Raw genomic sequence first — 19296 nt, forward strand, 5'->3', positions numbered from 1 at the left:
ACACACGTCTCTTTGATTTGTTATTCTCTCACTGCCTCCACCTTACTAATTCATTCAGTCATTCATTCAGCAAGTGTCTGTTGTGCCAGGCTGTGGGCGGGCTACAGAGATGAACATGACACAATCCCTGCCCTCAAGTGCACAGTCTAGTACGAACACAGATGTGTAAACAATTAAAATGCCAGCGATGTGCTAAGTGCTATCAGTGAAGTGTGTGCAGAGTTGAAGGGGCACCAGGAAGAAGTGACTTAGAAGTTGTAGCAGGTGTCACAGAGGAGGTGGCTTTTGAGCAGGGTCTTGTGGTCATAGAAAAGGGGGAGGGCATTTTAAAGGCTCATCACCACAGTCCTCACATTCTCGTCGCAGTTCATCTTCTGGGTCTCCTTAATGTCTTTGCTCATTTCTGGATCTAATGGAGCTGGTTGTCATGACTGAATTAGACTCCCATTGATTGACTTTTTTCAAAACTCAAGATGGTTAGTCGTTGATGAATGTCCAAGATCCCAAGTCTACTAGTCCTTCCCACAATCAGTTACTGAGAGTGAATGATTGAGACTCTAAACCCTGAAGAAAGCTTATAAAGGCCTTTTACTTTATCAGATGTGTTCTGAGCCAGCAGAAGTGGTCTTTGTGCCCTTCAGGGAGTGGGATGTGTATGTACAGTGGAGGTAGGGAAGCTTGTGAGGGGGAAATGGGGCAGGAGAATGCTCCTTTGTTTCTTTTGCAATAAAAGACTTGATTTCCTCTTTTTCCTTGGTAGGCTCCCACATCTCTGTTAGTTGTGTGTATTGTTGGAGATTACCTAAACCCTTCACTTTGCTAATTGACAAGGTTTGGTTTTTATTTCCAAAGAATGCACTATGGGTTTCCCTTATTGCCCTAGAAGACCAGAGATGAAGGGCCATTGTGATTAAACTTGTATAGTCTAATAAGTATTTGTGATTGTACTTTTGAATATTTATTGTTTCTTGAAATAGTGGATGTTCATTATAGAAAAGTAAGAAAATACAGACAAGCAAAAAGGACAAGAAGCTAAAATCAGTCATAACTTTGCAAGCCGTGGCTAACCACTGTTAATATTTTGGTGCATAAAACTCCAGACTTTCTTTATGTATACATTTGTATGTGTAGAAATATTATTATTCAAAAAATTGAATATACTGTGTTAACTGTTTACTATCTTGCTTTTTCCCTGTTATATATATATGTATATATATACACACACACTGTGACCATCTTATTGTGTTTACAAATATGTATTTATAGAACCATTCGTTCTTAATGAAAAAAATATTTTTGAGATTATGCAAATCATTCGGTCTTGTTTTTTTTTAAATCAAACTTTGTTAAAGTATGTAAAACCAGTGAAACCCCTCATATTCCTGTTCCCCAAAGGGTAAACATTTATTTAATGTATATATAGCCTTCCAGACTATTTTCTATATATATGCAAACATACCTATTGCTATTTTGTACAAAATTAGATCCTATTATACTCACTGTTCTGCAACTTGCGTTTTTACCCTTTCTGTATTTTAGATATCTTCCTGTGCCAGTGCATTTGGAATACCGGCCTAGTATTATGTAGACCAGGGTTTCTTATCCTTAACACTATTGACATTTTGGACTGGCTAATTCTTCATTGTGGGACTGTCCTGTGCGTTGCAGGACACTTGGCAGCATCCCTGGCCTCTATCCCTTAAATGTCAGTAGCATCCCTTCCCTCTGGTTGTGACAAAAATATCTCTAGACATTGTCAGTTCTCCCCTGGGGAATAAAATCATTCCCAGTTGAAAGCCACTGGTATAGATGGTCTATGATGTAAACATCCAGATTCATTCCAGTGTTTTCATTATAAAGAATGAGTCAGGTAATATTCTTATTTGATTTTTGTCACCTGTGTGCATATTGTCATTGTATAAATTCTAAAAAGGCAGGTGCTGAATCAAAATTTTGATAGAAATTGCCACATTACTCCAAAAAGATGGTAGTAGTTTATTTTTCAGCTATATCCTGATCGTTCCAAAACTGTCTCCTCTTTCCTGAGTTCTAGATCCACATATCCAGTTGCTGGTTGGACATGTCCTTTTGTGTGTTTCATGGGCCTCTCCTAAGCTCAACTCCGGTTTTCTTTAGCCCGCCAAACTTGCATTTCTTGCTGTATTTCTCTGTCATGGAATAGCACTACCATCTGCCAGAAACCTTCTCACCCATATCCATCCAGTCCAGTCTTTCTCCCTAATATCTCTCTTAATTTATTCACTTCTTTTCATCCCTTATACCACTGTCTTTAAGCTACTCCTAACTTGCCCAGATCACTGTAGGAAGTAGCATAAGGGTAACAGGTAGTCTCTCTGGCTTCTGCCCTTGATCTCACTCTCCTCAGGAAGAGTGAACTAACTTGCTGCACCGTGTAGCCTGTGTCACTCCCCTGCTTACGCCCCTCAGCGAGCCCTGCTACCTCCCCACCATTGACTCCATCAGTCCTGTGCTGAAATGAAAGGCAAATGACATTCACCACTCGTGGTTTCGAATCTGTGTCCATCAATGTTGTAAATGTTAATGTGCAACTTACTTTTTATGCTAAATTTTCACTTTAAACTTTTTTTTAATTAAAAAATTCTTTTTAAATTTTTTTTTTTTTTTTTTTTAAGAGAGAATGCACAGGTTCATGGGTGGGGGAGAGGGAGAGAGAGAATCCCAAGCCGGTTCCACACAGAGCCCAGCGCAGGTCTCACGACCAACCGTGAGATCATGACCTGAGCCAAAATCAAAAGTCAGACGCTTAACCGACTGAGCCACCCAGGCGCCCCTGAAAGTTCTTTTTTAGAAAACAATGCTCTACCGTGTCACCTCACAACATATATTTATTCCCCCAGCTTTGAATTACTCATTCTCCCTTGATTAACTTTTGTTCTCCTGTGTTTCCTTTTCCTTTTAACCCTGCTCTCTACCCATTCATCTGCTACTCTTTCTTTAATACCTAGCATATTTCTTGGCACTTGAACCACACATTTTTTTCCTCTATTAATCAGTTTATCCTTACTGCATTTGTCGCATGTGTAATTTTTGTGTGCTTCAAGTATACTTTTTAATTCAACCTTGTGAAAAGGACATAACATGTACATAAATAATACAAACCAGTGAATCAAGGGGAGGGGATATGAGAATTCCAGCCCTGGTTCAAGCATGGCTACTAAGATGCAGAGAGGCCTTTCAGGTATCCCACCCCAGTGTCTGAACCTTGACTCCTCCCCTGAACTAGACTCTTGATTTTGCGTGGTTCCATAGAGTACCTCCCATGCCAGTGGCATTCGTGCGGCCAGACTGAAACTTGGGAGAGATCATTTGTCTGCCAGCCTTGCAGCATTCCATTTTGGTCTATCTTAAATACCAAGGAAACGAGGGGTGCCTAGGAACTCGGGAATCTCTGACATGGTATGCAGCGTATTGCTATGCTGGCTTGGTGTGGAGACAAGCCCTACAATTTTCCACAAGGAGTCGGCTCCAAGACTGTGGGAAATCACACATAGCAAAATCCTTGGCAAAGAACTATCCATTTTTTTTTCCTACTCTCTATGTGGTAATTCTATAACACTCTGTAATTAATTTTATTTTTACAGTGAACAACCGCAGAGTAAGAATAATGCATAACCTATTTCTGTTTCTTGCTATTTTAGGGGACATCACACAGAAGGGATACGAAAAGAAAAGGTCAAAACTCCTGTCTCCCTACATCCCACAGACACAAGGTAGGCAATGAGAAGTGGTTTAAGTCTCTTCAGTATTTTTACACCAAAGAATGCTATCTTACAGGAGATCTGTCTTTTGTTGGTTCCTGTTTTTTCCCTCCCTTCCTTACCAGGGGAGAGAAAAAAAAAAAAAAACGGAAGGAAAGAAAGGAGGAAATGAATCTTAATTGAGCATCTGCTGTGTGCGAGGCACTTTTAAAATACCTAAGTCATCAAATCACTTACACAGAGCTTGGGTGATAGTGTGTATGTGCACAGCTGACATGATTCAATGGTAGAAAATTCCAGGTCATGGAAAAGCTGCATCTTATTTATGCCAGAGCACAAACTGTGGTGGAGAGGAGCAAGGGCAGCAAAGATAAGAAGGATGAACAGACAGATTGAGTACTGCAGGGCAACTCAAGGATTAGTACCTGAGGATTTGGGGGTAAGAACCCTAATAAACTTGTCTATTAATTCACTTATTCCTTCTGCAAAGACACTGGTGGGTTCTTTCTATGTCAAACAGTCCTGAGTCATTGTGTGCTTAATTCCAAAGGGCTTGCTGTAACCTTTGCCTGTAGGCAAGGCTGTCTTGTCTCTAAGTCATCATATTTTTTTTTCAAGTTACTCAGATTTGAGGATTTCCTTTGATATCCTGTTTCTACTTTAATCACTTTTACTATGAGGAATTTTTTCTTTATTTCTAATTCCTCCCCTGTAGTCAAAGTCCTATTTCCTCAAGCCTGCTCTTTGTGGAGCTAATTGCTTTTCTTTCTGGGTTGTAAATACCTTGTGGACTTTGTATTCCCCATAGTTCTAATAGTAAGCCTTGCACAGGGTATATGGTCTGTAAGTACTGAATGATTAATAGAACAAGAAAATGAATAATGGTGATGTTCCAATATATTTCACTCTTGTTTTATTTCCTGTATTATTCTTGGAAATTTCCCCCTGCAAAAACTAGTAGGTCAGTGCAGTGACAGCAGTATCTTAATGAACAGACAGATGTCAAAAGGAATTGAGAGAGAAGAGGTAGAAGTGGGTCCAGTGACAACTAATGAAAAGCCAGCTTTTGCTGAGCAGGGCATGACAGAGGCTGCTTAAATGTGGATCTGGCCCATGCCCCTGTAGGGCCAGAGATTTACGTTAGTCACTTTGTGAAAAAGCAGTCGGATCCTGAGAAGGTAAGTCAATAAGAAATAGGATCAATGTAAAAAAGGACTATGATCTGTCTGTTATCTGTAGTCAGGCTACATAGAAACCAGATTATGTTCAAAAACCAGTTTATTGGTTTATTATGAGAAACCACTGAGACATACTCAAACCTGTGTGGTCAGCACATTCTTGCACCTTGGGTAGGCCTACATGGGGAACCAGATCACAAATAGAAGGTGGTTCAGTGAGTACGAATCAGACATTTAATTGCGGTAGGCCAAGAGAATGGAACATAGCCATTTCACAGTAGGAAGGGTCTTGCAGATGATCTCGTGCGGAAGATAGAAGCCATTTGATGATAGCTCCTTCGGCTTCCTGCTCTCAGACTTCAGACTTGCCACATCTGTGCCCATCATGTTTACCTCCTTCCTTCTGGTTAGAAAGGTAATCTCTTCCTCTTATCTAAGGCCAGGACTTCCGCCTGTGCCTTGGATCCCCTCCCTCTTCCTTTCTCAGAGACCTTATATTATCATCCCCTGACACCAAGGACAAGGCAGTGGGAGTGGGCTGCCCCTGGTATGGGCAATAAGGTGTGCAGTATCTGTAAAAACTTAGAAAGCAGTAGTAAAGCCAACAAAAAGTTGGTCTACTTTTTATTATCACCCTGTCCAGCAGTTCTAAAGTCTGTAAGTATAAGATGCTCCTGCTGCCCCGCCCCCTTGGTGTGCCCTAGTCATGGCCTCCAGTTCCCGGCTCGCTTGTAAACTCGCTCTCTCCCTCTCAGCCAGATTCTTCCCTCCGCAGTCCATCATGCTTGCTACTGTTCTGCTAAAAAAAAAAAAATCCTCCCTTGTCAGCCTCTTCCATTTACTCCCTCTCTGCTTCCCCTTTGTGATCAAACTGCTCCGAGCTGTCTGTACTTACTGTCTCAATTTTCTCAACTCTTCAGTTCTCAGCCTGTTCTAGTCCCTGCTAGAACTAGTTCAAGTGACATCACAGAGGAAGTTACCACTCTACCTCTCGAAACACTCCTTTTGAAACTTCTCTTCATTTTCTTACTCTCCTCTCGCTGGTGCTCCTAGTCATCCTTGACGGCTCGTCCTCCTCTGTTAAATGTTGGGATTTTCAAGGGAAGGGCCCAAGCCTTCTTGATGTCTCACTCGATGTCCGTGGCTCATAGACTGCAGCCTGCATCACGGTCGCTGGAGGGCTTATCAGTACACAGATTGGAGGACCCCACTCTCAGGGTTTCTGATTCAGTAAGTCCAGGATGGGGCCCACGAATTTGCGTTTCTGTTGAATTCCCAGGTGGTGTTGAGGTTGCTGGTCCAGATACCACACTTTGAGAACCAGCGCTCTATCTCCCTCGAGTATTTCAGCCATACCTGTGGCTTTAATTACCATTTAAATACAAGTAACTCCAAAATATGTATCTTAAACTCATATCTCTCCTAAGCTTCTGACCCATAGATCCAACTACATACTTAACGTCTCCATTTATATAGCTTAAAGGAACCTCCATTTCAACATATCCGTCAAATCGATGACATACACACACCATCCCTACCACCACAACCAACCCTTTCATACATGTACACACACACACACACACACACACACACAGCCACACACAGCAAAAAATAAAAACAAGAATCCAACCACAGTGACATCCAACCTGCTCTTAGGCTTCTCTTCTTGTTTTCTTCTTCTGAGTAAATCAGACTCACATCTGAAAGCCCAACAAGTTAGAGACTTAGAAATCCTCCTCAGCATCTCCTTAATTCCTCATCTCTTGTCTGTCACCAAGTTCTATCACTTTTCTGTTTCTTCATTTTTGGCAAGTTTAATTTTTTTCTAGGAAATCATCTATTTTGTTTATATTTTCAAATTTACTAAGTTGTCCACAATGTTCTCTTTATTTTTAAAGCCTCTGTTTGTTTACATTATTTACTTGGATCTCTTTTTTCTTTTGATGAGTCTTCCCAGGGGTGCCCGGGTGGCTCAGTCAGTTAAGCGTCTGACTTGGGCTCAGGTCACAATCTTGCGGTTCTTGAGTTTGAGCCCTGTGTCGGGCTCTGTGCTGACAGCTCAGAGCCTAGAGCCCGCTTCAGATTCTGTGTCTCCCTCTCTCTCTGCCCTTCTCCTGTTCATGCTCTGTCTCTGTCTCTGTCTCTCTCTCAAAAATAAATAAACATTAAAAAATATTAAAAACAAAAAGTTTGTCTTTGCAGAGAATAAGCTTTTGGTTTTGTTGAAACTTTTTAAGTATGTCTTTATTTTCTGGTTTATTATTTTTGGCTTCCTCTTTTTTTTTTTTTTTTTCCGGTGCTAAAAGGTGGTTTTATTAAAGCATGGGGACAGAACCCGTGGGCAGAAAGAGCTATTATTTTAGGCTTCCATATGTATTTCCTTCCTTGTACTTTTCGTTTACTCTTTTGTACTCTTTCTGCATTTCCTGAGTTGGATGCGTTAGATTTTTCTGCCTTGTTTCCTAAGTTAAGTGTTTCGTAATTTCACTGTGGTCACAAAACATGCTTATACAAAAGCAAATCTTCGTTATTTGTTACGACCTGGCTAGCATTTAGCAAATCTCTGTAACTCTTCTATTTGTGTTTTATTCATTAAGTGGATTGTTCTGGCCCATTAATTCAAAGAATTAATTGCATTTTTCAGATCTCTTCTATTCTTAGTAACTTTCTGACAGTTTGATCTATCATTTCTAATAGAACTATATTGAAACATCTGTACCATGACTGTGTGTTTGTCGATTTTCCTTGTAGTTCTGTCAAGTTTTGCTTTATATGTTTTAAAGCGACAGTACTAAGAATAAGACAAGGATGTCCACTCTCACCACTTTTATTCAACATATTACTGGATGTCCCAGCCACAGCAATTAGGCAACATAAAGAAATAAAAGGAATCCAGATTGGTAAGGAAGAAATAAAACTCTCACTACCTACAGATGGCAGGATACTCTCTGTAGAAACCCTGAAGACTCCACCAAAAAATTACTAGGACTGATAAATGAGTTCAGTAAACTCACAAGATACAAGATCAATGTGTAGAAATCTGTTGCATTTCTATACGCTAATAATGAAGCGACAGAAAGTGAAATTAAGAAAACAGTCCCATTTACAATTGTACCAAAACCAATAAAATATCTAGGAGTAAACTTAACCAAAGAGATAAAAGACCTGTACTCTGAAAACTGTAAAACACTGAGGAAAGAAATTCAGGATGACACAAAGAAATGAAAAGAGCATGGAATCATGCTCATGGGTTGGAAGAATTCATATATTTTTTTTATTTTTATATATTTTTTAATTTGTTTAACTTTATTTATTTTGAGAGAGGGAAAGAGAATTCAAGCGGCGGAGGGGCAGAGAGAGAGGGGGAGAGAGGGAATCCTGAGCAGGCTCCGTGCCATCAGTGCAGAGCCCAGCACAGGGCTCAAAACCACAAAACCATGAGATCAGGACCTGAGCTGAAATCAAGAGTCAGACGTTCAACTCACTGAGCCACCCAGGTGCCCCAGAATTAATATTTTTAAAATATTTTTTAAATGGCTTGCTTAAAAAGCAATCCCTATCAAAAATGCCAACAGCAGTTTTCACACAACTAGAACAAACAATCCTAAAATTTGTATGGAACCATAAAAAACTTCGACTAGCCAAAGCAATCTTGAGAAAGAAAAAACTGTGGAGGTATCACAATTCAGATTTCATGTTATATTACAAAGCAGTAGTAATTAAAACAGTTTGGTACTGGCATAAAAATAGATACATAGATCAGTGGAATAGAGCAAAAAAACCAGAAATAAACCCACAATTATATGGGAAATTAATCTTCAATGAATGAGAACTGAATATACAATGGGAAAAGATAGTCTCTTCAACAAATGGTGTTGAGAAAACTGGACAGCAACATGCAAAAGAATGAAATTGGACTGCCTTATACAAAAATAAACTCAATATGGATTAAAGGCCTAGATTTGAGACCTGAAACCATAAAAATCATTGAAGAGAGCACAGGCAGTAATCTCTCTGACGTCAGCGATAGCAACATTTTTCTAGATATGTCTCCTGCAGCAAGGGAAATAAAAGCAAAAATAAACTATTAAGACTACATCAAAATAAAAAGTTTCTTCATGGTGAAGGAAATAATCAACAAAACTAAAAGGCAACGTACTGAATGGGAGAAGATACTTGAAAATGACATATCCGATAAAGGGTTAGTCTTCAAAATGTATAAAGAACTGATACAAGTCAATACCCAAAAACCAAATAATCCAATTAAAAATGGGGAGAAGAGGGGTGCTTGGGTGGCTCAGTTGGTTAAGTGTCTGACTTTGGCTCAGGTCATTATCTTGCGGTTCATGAGTTCGAGCCCTGCATCAGGCTCAGAGCCTGGAGCTGCTTCGGATTCTATGTCTCCCTCTCTCTGTCTGCCCCTCCCCCACTCAGGCTCTGTCTCTCTCTCTCTCTCAAAAATAAATAATAAAACATTTTTAAAGAAATGGGCAGAAGCCACGAACAGACATTTTTCCAAAGAAGACATCCACACTTGATCTTAGCCAAAAGGCGGAAAAGTGATCCAAAGAAGACATCCAGATGGCCAACAGACACATGAAAAATGCTCAATATCACTGATGATTAGGGAAGTGCAAATCAAAACTACAATGAGATATCACCTCACACTTATTAGAATGGCCAAAATCAAAACCACAAGAAACAACAAGTGTTGACGAGGATGTAGACATAAAAGAACCCTCTTGCACTGTTGGTGGGAATGCAGATTGGTGCAGCCATTGTGGAAAACAGGATGGAAAATAAAAAATAGAACTACCCTATGATCTAGCAACGACACTCCTGGGTATTTACCCCGAAAATACAAAAACTCTAATTCAAAGGGATATATGCACCCCTATGTTTATAGCAGCATTTTTTACAATAGCCAAATTATGGAAGCAGTCCAAGTGTCCATTGCTAGATGTACAGATAAGGAAAATGTGATACACACATGCATGCACACGTGCGCGCGCACACACACACACACACACACACACACAGGAATATTATTCAGTCATAAAAAAGAATGAAATCTTGCCATTTGCAACAACATGGATGGAGCTAGAGAGTATAATGCTAAGTGAAATAAGTCAGTCAGAGAAAGACAAATACCGTATGATTTCACTCGTATGTAGAATTTAAGAGACAAATGAGCAAAGAAAAAAGACACACAGAAACCAAGAAACAGACTCTTACCTATAGGGACAAACTGATGGTTTCCAAAGGGGAGATAGGTGGAGGAATTGGGGAAATAAGGGATGTGAATTAAACAGTACACTCATCATGATGAAAAAAGGAAAATGATTAAAATATAAATAAGTTTATAAAGTAAAAAAAAAAAAAGCTATGTTACTAGGTACACATGAAGTAAGAATTACTATGTCTTCTTTGTGAATTGTTCCTTTTATTATGAGTAACTGTCATTGTCCCTGTAGTGTTTTTTATCCTAAGGTTTTTTAAACAGTCTAAACTGTCTGGAGTTATTAGACATCTTAAGTCTCCTCCCAGACAACACAGGTACTTTAAAAATGCTTCACTACCAACTACGGTTACTCTTGATCTTATGTTTTAGTATCACCTTGTTTACAGACCCCCTCAATTATCAGTTACTGTCTTATGTAGCTAACAGTACTTTATTCTTTGCCTGCTGTTTCTTCATACATCTCACTCCTTCCTCTCATTTTAATCTCCTTCTTCCTACAGTCCGTCTGGTAGTAGTTACATACTTTAGGGAGGGTTTCTTAGTGGGGAATTCTCTGCATTTGTGCTTATCACTTGGCCCACCTGTGATCTTGGATCTATTCATATCTGTCCCAAAATGGGATTGTATGTAGGACTGGATAATCTATATCATATAGGTTCTATAGCAAAAGAAGAGATTACCCCTTGGGAGTATTTACCGCAGATATCTTTGTAGATTTTGCAGAAAGCTTTAGTTTGATTTCTTTTAACAGCATTGAAATGCATGTTTTAAACTTACTAAATTATATTAATGTCTCATATAGAATTAAATGAAATAAAATTTATTTTAATATTTTCTCTAAGAATTTCCTAAATCTTCCTTTTGGAAGGATAACATCTTCTGAACTCTTTCTGTTACCTTGTGAGATCTCATTAATTTAATGGCAAGAAGCTTCATTGTGAAGGTAGCTACTTGAGTGTAGTGTATAAAAGTGGTATTCTTCACTAATCTCTTTTGTTTATCTAAAAATTTAGCGAATGATTTTCTGTGTGGAATTTATTTGGAGTTGAAATTATCTTGGATTCCCTTATTTATGTATATTTAGATTTCTTTATTCAAATGTTAAATAAATCTTTGAAATAAGATTAAAAAAATTTGACAACATAGCAGGAGAATGGAAAAATGTGCAAGAGAACACAAGGTTGAGGAAAATACTTACAAATTAAATAGAGGAGGGGCGGGGCCGCCTGGGTGGCTCAGTCGGTTGAGTGTCCGACTTCAGTTCAGATCATGATCTCACAGTCTGAGTTCAAGCCCCGTGTCGGGCTCTGTGCTGACAGCTCGGAGTTAAAAAATATAAATAAATAGTGGAGGGACACATGGGTGGCTCAGTCAGTTGAGTGTCTGACTTCAGCTCAGGTCATTGTCTTGCGGTCCATGAGTTTGAGCCCCACATTGGGCTTGCTGCCATCAGCCTGTTAGTGCAGAGCCTGCTTGGAATCCTCTGTCTCCCTCTCTCTGCCTCTCCCCCACTTGCACTCTCTCAAAAATAAATAATTGTTTTAAAAAGAAAAGAAAAGAAATTAAATAGTGGAAATTTGAGTAAGGACAATATGGGTTAATAATAAGCATGGTATAGTTCAGTGGTATCATAGGGGTTAGGTTCTAAAGTCACTATATGACAAAAATCTGTTGTGTCACATTACTTAAATCTCCCAACATTGGAACTGATTGTGGTTTCTGTAGTTAAACAAAAACCAGATTTTTATCTGATAAATGAAGAGCCATGTTATATGAAAAATAGGTATCTTGATAAAGGTTCAGATCGTACTCAGAGACTCAAGAATCTCTCACATTGAAAGTCATGGGAGAAATGAAGCTTTGGCAGGTTCACATCTACTCATTCTGAGCCATAGCCTCTCTGCAATGAATGGCCCACAGATAGCACATCTTTTAGTATGGAAACTACTGGGCCTGGATATAGAGCTTCTCCCACACCTCAGTTAGCAGATGTCCAGGGAGAAAAGGCTAGAAATTAACTCTTTTGGCATGGTCCAAAGAATTGACATTTGAAACCACAGGTGCTCTAACTCCTCTGTAAATTAGTCACTCTTGGCCACTCTTAGAATTGTAGGAAAATGGAAGATTTTATGTAGGGAGAAGCAATTTCCCTGGACTGATCCTGGGTCTCTTCTTTAAGTCAAAATACTTTGGATATAAGTAACTGATACTTCAGCTAGCTTTCATAGAAAAGAGTTTAATGATACAGAGACAGAACCTTAGGACAGCACGTATTTACTAAGCGCATCTAGGGTTCCAAGTACTATGGAGACACCAGGAGACAGCATCGGACAAGGCTGATGAGTCTGCTTGGGACCTCCCCTGTCCTGGCTTACTCCCTCCCTTTACTCGGTTTGTTCAACTAGGATTTCCACAGAGAAGCCTCCTGGACCAGCCCTATCAAAAACGGTTCCCACTTCTTTTATCTGAGCTGCATTTTTAAAAAGTTCTCTCTGACTGTCCCATTGACTATGGTTTATTCATGTGTCTTACTCTCCTGCTAGACTCTTAAAGTCTTTAAAATCAGGAAAATTCTTTTTTCATTATTACTTCTATTCTTCATGTCCTCAGTTTCTAGTATTAGGGCCTGACATATAGTATATGTTCTAGAAATGTTTGTGGAACTGAACAGAAGGGGCATTCAGAATTTCCAGTATCTCTTTTAGTAAACATCTGTGAAGATGAAAGTTGTCAAGGAATGAAAGAAATGGTTTACTGTACTGATGAGAGTGATGATCCTGTCAGCTTGTCTTCGCCCTCAGTAAATCTTTTATTTTAATTTAGACCTGCTCCAGCTCCAGGAGACTGTGCAGAGTATTTTGATTTTCATGTGAGATTTGGCATTTCTCTTTAATTAATTTTTATTTTTAAATGAAATTAATGAATCTATTTTAAATAGTCAAATAGGACTACAAGGTTTCTAACAACAAAAATGGGCAGTGTCTTCTTCCCTAGATTCTTTCAACTCATTTAACTCTTTCTTCTGATATTTACCTCTGTGTTTCTAAGTAACATTTTTATCACTATTTCTTGACTTTTTTTTTCAATTTGAAGCATTATTTATTTCCTACTGTAAAAGATCAGAATCTTCCTCTCTTACATATTAGTCTCTCAACTACATAGACACCACACACTCCCTTTTCCCCTTTACCCCTTCCTTCACATCTCCCATCTCAAACTCATTCTGAGCAGTATGCGTAATATATTACTGTTGTTGTTAAACTGGCATTCAGTGCTTACATTTTTTTTTAAGGAGTTCAGTTTTTTACTGAACAGGTTACAGAAGAGGTTTAGTCAAAAAGACCAAAACTGATGTCATCATCAGACTCCTTTGATTCTTCTTTCTTTGCTTCCACTTTCTACTCCTCAGCTGGTACGGGGAGCGGGACCTCCTGCTGGTGCAGGTCCACCAACCCCTACGTTGCAGATGAGGCTCTCCATGTTGACATTGGCCAGGGCCTTTGCAAACAAACCCAGCCCGAAAGGTTCGGCATTTACGCCAGCTACTTTAATGAAGGCATTGATCTTCTTTGTGACAGTCACCTCATCATCGTGTAGGATGAGGGCCAAGCAGATGGAGGCAGGGTCCAAGACGGAGGCAATGGCGCGGGTGAGTGCTGAGTGGATAGTCGCCCAATGAAGTGAGGGCCTCACCCCAGCCTGGCCTTAGCTTCCTTGGAAGACCAAGCACCTTAGCAGCAGCTGAGGAAATTCAGTGCTCAGATTATTATCATCCCATAAATATTCACAGCTAAGCCATTTGCTTTACTAGGATTGCTAAGCCATTTGCTTTACTAGGATTATGGGCTCTTTTTTTTTTTTTTTTCTTTTTCTTGGAATTATCCATTGGTTTTATTATTACTTTTGCAGAGACAGCTCTCGGTGCTGTCTCTCTTCCTGCATGGATCTGAACTGTTATCTTGTTCTGCTGCAGGTCTTCATCATCGTTCTGGTGGCGTTTTGGGAAGGAGTAGGGATAGATAGAAGTGTCCAGTCTGCCATCTTTAATCAGAGTTCTTTTTTTATTTCTATTTATTTTTTTATTCTAGAGAGAGCGTACGCAAGCAGGGGAGAGGGGCAGAGGGAGGGAGGTAGAGAATCCTAAGCAGGCTCCACGCTCCGTGGAGCCTGATACGGGGCTCTATCCCATGACCCTGGGATCATGACCGGAGCCAAAATCAGGAGTTAGACGCCGGACACCCGACCAACTGAGTCCCCCATATGCCCCTCAGGATTCTTTATCCTAACATTTTTTTGTAAGCATTATTCAAAATTTGTACAAAGGTAATTTCTATCAAACTAAAAGATCTCTCAAAGACCTTAGTACTTCGTTTTCAGTGTTCACCAGCAAGCTGTTCATACGGTCTCCAAAACAGTCTGATTCACGTGTTCAAACTGGGAGGCCTCCCTCCTTTGGGTGGGTCTGCCCTCTCCACTCTTTAAAATTGCCCTTGAAGCTCAGTAGTGGCATCTTCTTTGGGGCCCGCGTTTCTTGCTTTAGGGCATCACTACAGCTTCTATTTTTGATTCCATTGATGTAAATAGTCCATTCTGTCTTCCTGTATTTCAGATTGTTTGCGACCTTTGTGTATGTGTTTTCCTTCTTCATCCTTAGCATTTGTCCCACTGTCTTTCACTTCATTTAATTGTGTTTGTCTCTTGGCTTTAGAATAGAATCTTACCTTTTCCATGTCCCCTCCTGGTCTAGGTTTGCACATCATTTTTTCCCCGGTCCCTCACCTACTGCCCTTTTGGGGATAAGACCTATCAGTTTATGAATTCGGTTATGTGTTGACTTTCTCTAGCTTGTCCTGGTAGGACGTGACCCAGAGGTTTTTCCCAAACTTGGATTTCTTTTGTGATCACTGCTTATTTTGCTAGAGGATATTTGCTCACCAGTTCTCCTGTCTGTATACCTTACTGCGTTTGCCCACGGCTCCACGCCGCTTGCATCACCGATCGCCTTCTCTGTTCAGCCCTGCCTTTGAGATTGTGTATATGAGCAAGTTAAAATGAAGCCAAAGAAAACCTGGTATTGTGCTGTTGCTCTGAAGCCTCTGATAACCCCTCTTGAGGATAGTCTGTGACCCTATTTTTCTCTCTTTAAGTTTCTTAATGACCTTGCATAAGCATGAAAATTGTGAAAGGCACTTTTTTTTTTTTTTTGCATAACACTTGTATAGCTTAGAGATACACAAATAAGCAGGCTTCTCAGATTAACATTTAACCACGTGCTTTAAAAAAATTGGTATCTTTCCATTTTTGTCTGTTTTTCCCAGCCACTCGCTATCACTGATGGAGCTGAAGAGACATATAAGATCTTAATTATTTATTTCAGCCAAAATTTGGGGTACCTACACTATGAAACCCAGAGCCAATTACTGCAGGAGATACAAAATGAATTAAGACCAGACTGTGACCTCAAGTTATTTATGCTGTAGTAGGAGAGATAAGACAGGTATACAAATGAGGCTTATAAAAGATACAGTGAAATTAGCATTGTAAGGGAGTTCTAAACAACGTACTGTGAAAATTCAAAAGGACGTGAACTTAAAACCACCTATTGAGGGGCGCCTGGCTGGCTTGGTCGGTTAAGCGTCCGACTTCGGCTCCGGTCATGATCTCACGGTCCGTGAGTTCAAGCCCCACGTTGGGCTCTGTGCTGACCGCTCAGAGCCTGGAGCCTGTTTCAGATTCTGTGTCTCCCTCTCTCTCTGCCCCTCTGCTGTTCATGCTCTGTCTCTCTCTGTCTCAAAAATAAATAAACGTTAAAAAAAAATAAAAAAAAAAACCCACCTATTGAAATCAGAAAGGGCATTTTGGAATTCTACAGAACATTTCCAACTATATAAATATTAAGTAGGCAGCATGCCTGTTTGTGTGTGTGGGTGTGGAGGGGCATGGGTGGGATCTATCTTACCTGTGCCATTTTGATTTAAAAGTTCCTTCCCGAATGAGGGTCACATCCTAATGGAAAGAACTTGGAATTTTTTATTCCAGTCCCAGTGCTGCTGTTTCATTTGCTAGGTTTGATAGTATTAGAGTCTGGAGTGGACACACATTGCAGTCATATCTGTTCCCCGTCCCTTATCGGAAGGAAGTCCACTGTCTTCGTCTGGGGGCTTCTCTGAATTGTTCAAGGACCCCGCGGGAGGTGGCTAGCACAGGAGAGGTAGTCAGGACCGCTTCCACCCTCCAAAGGGAAGAGCCCATACATAGTCTGCTGCTGCTTTTCAGCGCCTCATGGGGTTCTTTTAAACACTGGTCCTCACCTTGTGACCAGTGATACTGACCCACTGCTAAGCATGCTTCGGTGGAGGAGCTTGTCTCTGCTCAGCTCAGCCAAGAACCCCCAGCTGACCTCTCAGGACAGAGCTCTTGGTATTGTGCTCTTTCAGCTCCGTGCTCAACCGTTCTCTTCGTGCCAGGTGGCCCAGGAAGCTCTGGGGCAGAATCTTTTCAGACACCTGCCACTTCACAGACCCAGAACCCCTAGCCCCCCTTTCTCCAAGAATCCACCCCTAGGAATCAGGCAGGTGACCCCTTTTCCAGACTCCAGATGCAAACACTCATTCTTTCCTCCCTTTCCCCATTCAGTGAGGTTTATCACTCATCCTTGTAAGGCAGGCTGGGGGTACTTTTGCTCTAAAGGGAAGATTTCCCAAGTGATTCAAGGTGATTATTGGCATTCTCTCAGTATAGAAAAATGAATTTAATCTGTGATGGGTGTTCTGCTTCCTTAATGGTGTCTATCAGATAATGTTATTGTGAAGCTAAAATGAGATGGTGTTATGAAAGTTTAAAGAGCTGTAGAAACGTTATTATCATTGTTATGCTATCATTTCCCGTTTAAATCCCTTCAAAGAGTGACCTGACCCAGCTTTTCTTCCAGCCTCGTTTTGTATTGCTCCATCTCTTTCACTGTGCCTACCAGTCTTTCTTACTCTTGTCAAGGTTTTTCTCCCTCACTGGACTTCTGCAAATACCATGCTTTTGTAGAAAGTGTCTTTTTCTTCTCTCTGTGTCCCGAAAGCCTACATCACTGTCTCCTCTTAACAGACCTTCCCTGAAACTGTAATACAAACTAAATTGCCCATGCTTTGGGGTTAGAAAGCCCAAAGGTTTTTTTCCTTCTCAGTACATAACGCAGTGTAAAAGATATACGTGAATTGGTGATCACTTATTTAATTTCTTCTCTGAACACCAGCACCAAGAGTGAACATGCTCTGTTTACTCTAAAAAGTAGCATTATTATGTTATTTGGTTCTCAGAGCACATCGTGCTCTACTATGTTACTCTTACAGGTGAGAATATCTGTTAAATCATAGGCAGAGTTGAAAGATAAGAAGCTGAGATTGGCTTTCTTCCATCTTTCTGAATGGAAATTTTGCATGCCTTCTTTTTCAAGTTATCACTGTTAGTGACTCTGTTCAAACAATGGCATCATGGAAGACTTTCTTTGCCAAAGAACAATAAATTATGTGTTGATCATTGAGAAGGAAAGCTTTGTGTTGTAGAAGAAATTAAAATCTGTGGTTTTTCTGAAATTTATTAAATCTAAATCATCACTGTTTAAACATAATGGCGACCCCTAGTGGATATGCTGTACAACTGACCAAAATATCAGGAACCCTCAAACTGATAGTCATTGTGTAGTAATTAGAGAGTAATCTTTTTCTTTGAATGTCAAGTATGTTTCATACTTGAATTTAGGAATTTTGACAAAGACTTGATTTGTGAGGTCCACAGCTCTTGTTCCCTCACTTATCCGTATTTACTGTTTTTTTTAATTACTTTGATTTATACCTAACTCTGTTAACAAAAGAATGAAATGGTAAAGAACTACAGAGTGCCTCATTCAAGCTACTTCTGGGATTTTATGTCCTATTTGATCCTTATAAGCGTATATAAGTAGTTTTTACATACACACTTGTAATCACATTATGGGCATAGTATTTTGTGTTCTTTTATCACTTGACATGATTTCATTTAGACTATCTCACATGTCTGCAGTCAGCATATTTTTAATTTTTTTGTGATGTGTAATATCTTATTATGTTGATACATGTAATGCATTCTATCTTTGCTTTTAGTTTCTTACTGTGATAGTGAAACTGTGCACATCTTATTCAAAATCTAGAAATCTCTATTTTCAGGCCCCAGGTAATTCCTGAGATCTGTTGGAGTGTGAAACCCTGGCCAGGGAATGATTCACCTTTAAGCAGCATCTTGCCTGCCCCACTGACATTGGACATGTTGTCAAATAATGCCCTGCTGTGCTCCCATGTTCCCTGACCGCACCCCGCCCCCTTCACTTTGAGGAGACCTGAGGTACATTGTTCTGTATCCCTTCCATGACAAATTGTTGCCCTGGCAAGTAAGCTAAGGTGGGAATAGACTTCCAAAATTATTTTAATCCAGCCAGGACATAGTGTCTTCCCTCTCCCAAATATGTATTGACTTGTCAGTTACTTTTGGGAAAGGAGACATGATTTTCCAATTAAAAGATTGGAAAATCCTGCTGGTAGAGTCATAATTTATCTAAAAAGCTGAAAACTGAATATTAATTTTAACTTATTTTGGTCAGAATCTATTCAATGGAGTATGATCTTTGAATTAAGAAGATCCCATATGATTTTAATTTTCTTCTTTATACTTAACTATTTTCTTGATGTTCTATAATGAACATATATTATTTTTATATTCTGAAAAAGGTGAGTTTTCTAAATTATAGTATCCCAGTAAACCCTATAGAAAAATATATAAAACATTCAGAATCTCATCCCCTAGAGATCATTGCTGTTAACATTTTACTGTATTTGCTTCCAGTTTTTTCAATGCACGTGTAAAATATATTTATAAATATTATATTTTTAAAAACAAGTTCCAGTACATGGGAATACAACTTTATAAAATTCATACAGATTGGAGGGTATTATTTACAATCAAAAGGATTATCTACAGGGGCACCTGCCTGGCTCAGTCAGAAGAGCATGCTACTCTTAATCTCAGGGTGGTGAGTTTGAGCCCCACATTGGATGTAGAGATTACCTAAGGAAAAAAAAAAAAGGACTATTTACAGTTTCATTATTAAGCT

General features: G+C 39.7%; 1 protein-coding gene and 1 pseudogene across 7 annotated transcripts in view; one reads left to right on the plus strand and one right to left on the minus strand.

Annotated features, from left to right (window-relative positions):
- The window catches only part of DIP2B (disco interacting protein 2 homolog B), a 225686-nt gene that overhangs the window by 103273 nt on the left and 103117 nt on the right, over positions 1-19296 (plus strand). For all 7 annotated transcript variants that reach the window (XM_043563894.1, XM_043563893.1, XM_043563896.1 and 4 more), the window contains exon 2: positions 3681-3752. In XM_043563894.1, coding sequence (XP_043419829.1) covers positions 3681-3752 — 72 coding nt within the window. The remainder of the gene's footprint in view (positions 1-3680; positions 3753-19296) is intronic.
- LOC122473049 lies at positions 13453-18454 on the minus strand (annotated as a pseudogene).

Source organism: Prionailurus bengalensis, chromosome B4, assembly GCF_016509475.1.
Source record: "Prionailurus bengalensis isolate Pbe53 chromosome B4, Fcat_Pben_1.1_paternal_pri, whole genome shotgun sequence".
Taxonomy (NCBI): domain Eukaryota; kingdom Metazoa; phylum Chordata; class Mammalia; order Carnivora; family Felidae; genus Prionailurus; species Prionailurus bengalensis.